The sequence below is a fragment of the Diplotaxodon limnothrissa genome, linkage group LG3 (genome assembly GCF_057381915.1).
Source record: "Diplotaxodon limnothrissa isolate DT_005_m linkage group LG3, D_limnothrissa_male_GT1.1, whole genome shotgun sequence".
NCBI lineage: Eukaryota > Metazoa > Chordata > Actinopteri > Cichliformes > Cichlidae > Diplotaxodon > Diplotaxodon limnothrissa.
In genome coordinates, this window is record NC_140598.1 from 63,091,876 (window position 1) to 63,094,137 (window position 2,262).

Sequence of the window (2,262 nt, forward strand, 5' to 3'; positions counted from 1 at the left end):
TCCTCTCTGCCTTGAGTGAATGGATAGGCTTTCCTACATTAACTCACTGTTCTGTGAGTGTGAATCAACGTCTGATTGAGATCACCTCAAGTTTCCCATGTGACGTGTTTTACCCTCAGAGACATGTCCAACGATACCTGCAACCTCCCCTTAGACACGGACATATTTGGACTGACCTGTATTTATGGCCTCATCTTCACTCTGGGTCTCCCCAGCAACCTGCTGTCTCTTTGGGGATTGTACCACCTGGGGCGCTCAGGTGGCGGAGGCTGTCAGCTGGTCTACATCCTCAACCTGCTGCTGTCAGACTTCCTCCAACTGCTCACACTGCCCTTATGGATTCTTTACCTCCAGGGTCCACACCAGTGGCCCTATGGCCAGCTAACCTGTGAGCTAGTTGGCTACGTGTTTTACGTGAACGTCTATGCAAGTGTCATGTTCCTGTGTCTGATAGCTACAGACCGCTGCCTGGCTATTGTTTACCCATTCAGCAGCCGCAGGGTGCGAACAGTCAGAGTAGCAGCAGTGTCAGGTGTAGCGGTGTGGATCCTAACCTTCCTGTTCTGTCTGAGTGGGCTGCTGCCATCTGTGTTCAACTCTGACAGACTGCTGTGCTTGGAGCAGTACCCCGTCAGCCGCCGATATGCTCAATTTAAGATTGCCACTGTGGTTCTAGGCTTCTTGTTGCCATGTGCCATCCTAGGGTGAGTTAATACCAAAATCTACATGTGCACATATGTTTCTGATTTAATGTTTTCTAGATAAATCGGATATTTCCCTGTTCTTTTGGAACGTTTTGTATATTAGATTAAAGGCTGGTTTCTGATCTCCAAATCTGTTTCCTCCCTCAGCTACACCTCAGCCCACATTGGGGTGACACTCAGGCAATCTCCATCCCTCTCCGCCCATGAACGGCACAAAATCGTAGGAATTCTGGTCGTGATTACTGTCAACTTCATTGTTGTCTTTGGACCCTACCACCTAGTAGGTGGATACAGGTTTGTATCCTTGCTGCTGACTGATGATCCATGTGAACTGGAGCATTCACTTTTCCTCATCTATCGCCTGTGCTATGGTTTGACCAGTCTGAACACTTTGCTGGATCCCCTCTTCTACATCTTCCTCTGCCCTGATGCTCGGCTAGAGCTGCAAAGGTCCCTGCCCTGTTTGGGAAGAGGGCAAAACCCAAGCAAAAGCATGACTCTTAGTACCAGAGCTCACCCAGACACCAAGAGGGTGAGTGAAAATAGACAGAGTAACCTTCTAGCAATATAGTTTGGACTTGACCACAATCAAAGCAATTGCACCACCCAGTGGGAAGACATATGTTGAGTTTATGCCTCGCAGTGTTTCCACCTTTTCATCTAAAGAATTATTTGGGCATTCACAGTTTCTCATCTAGATACTGCTTAAAGGTAGGAGAGAAAAAAGATATTTTTGCGCAAACAGTGACTTCAGCTTACATGTAACTCAGCTGAAATATGGAAATTCAGTTTCATATTTGTCAAAAGCGCACATCCATAACTACTGTGAGTTTATGAAGCAATTGTTTTCTGCTGCTCAGTTTACGATCATTAAAAACTGCATTTAATCACACGTGTGCTGTCAGTAATTTTAAAAATAGAGAAGGTGTGAATCACTATGGAAACACAAGATTGTGGTTATATAACGGTAAGCAACTAGTCATACGAAGGTGCCAGGAATGCTTTTCTTTTCTTTTATTCATTTTCTAAAATGTCATTTTACTGCTAAAAGGTATTGACAGCATATGAGTGAGCGCTAAAGTAAACGTGCAATACACTTTTTCTCATAAACAGCTTGAGCAATTTCATCATAAAAGGAAACCGAATGTTTTGCATCTGAAAAAAGAACGCTGGTGTAGGCACTTACAGCTGGTGATAACATCTAGTGAGAAACACATTACACATTTCTTAAAAAGTCTAAGGCTCGGTTATTTACAAAGCAAAAAAGCGTGTATTACTTTAAACTAAATTGACATTTTCATCAAACACCCTCAAAACAAGAGAGGTACATAGAATGGGGAAGTTTTTGCAAATTTAGTGACATACTGCACATGACTGTATAATAATGCTAACTAAACTGTTTTTTCTTGCTAGAGTACAGAAATTACATCACATATAATTCGCTAAATATAAGGAATACAAATGAGTCTAGGACTTTGTACTGAAAAGCTAAAATTAAATGATAAAGCTATCTTTCTCTATTTTTATGCAATATCTCTATGTCAAGCACAGGGAAGCA

The 2,262-nt window shown here is 42.5% G+C and overlaps 1 protein-coding gene across 1 annotated transcript; it reads left to right on the top strand.

The window, feature by feature from the left end:
* LOC146636846 (G protein-coupled receptor 4) lies at positions 1-1,409 on the top strand. The gene is made up of 2 exons (XM_085351081.1): positions 1-704; positions 852-1,409. The coding sequence occupies exons 1-2, from the start codon at positions 124-126 to the stop codon at positions 1,273-1,275; spliced, it is 1,005 nt and encodes a 334-aa protein (XP_085207207.1). The 5' UTR covers positions 1-123; the 3' UTR covers positions 1,276-1,409.
* The last annotated feature ends 853 nt before the right edge of the window (positions 1,410-2,262 follow it).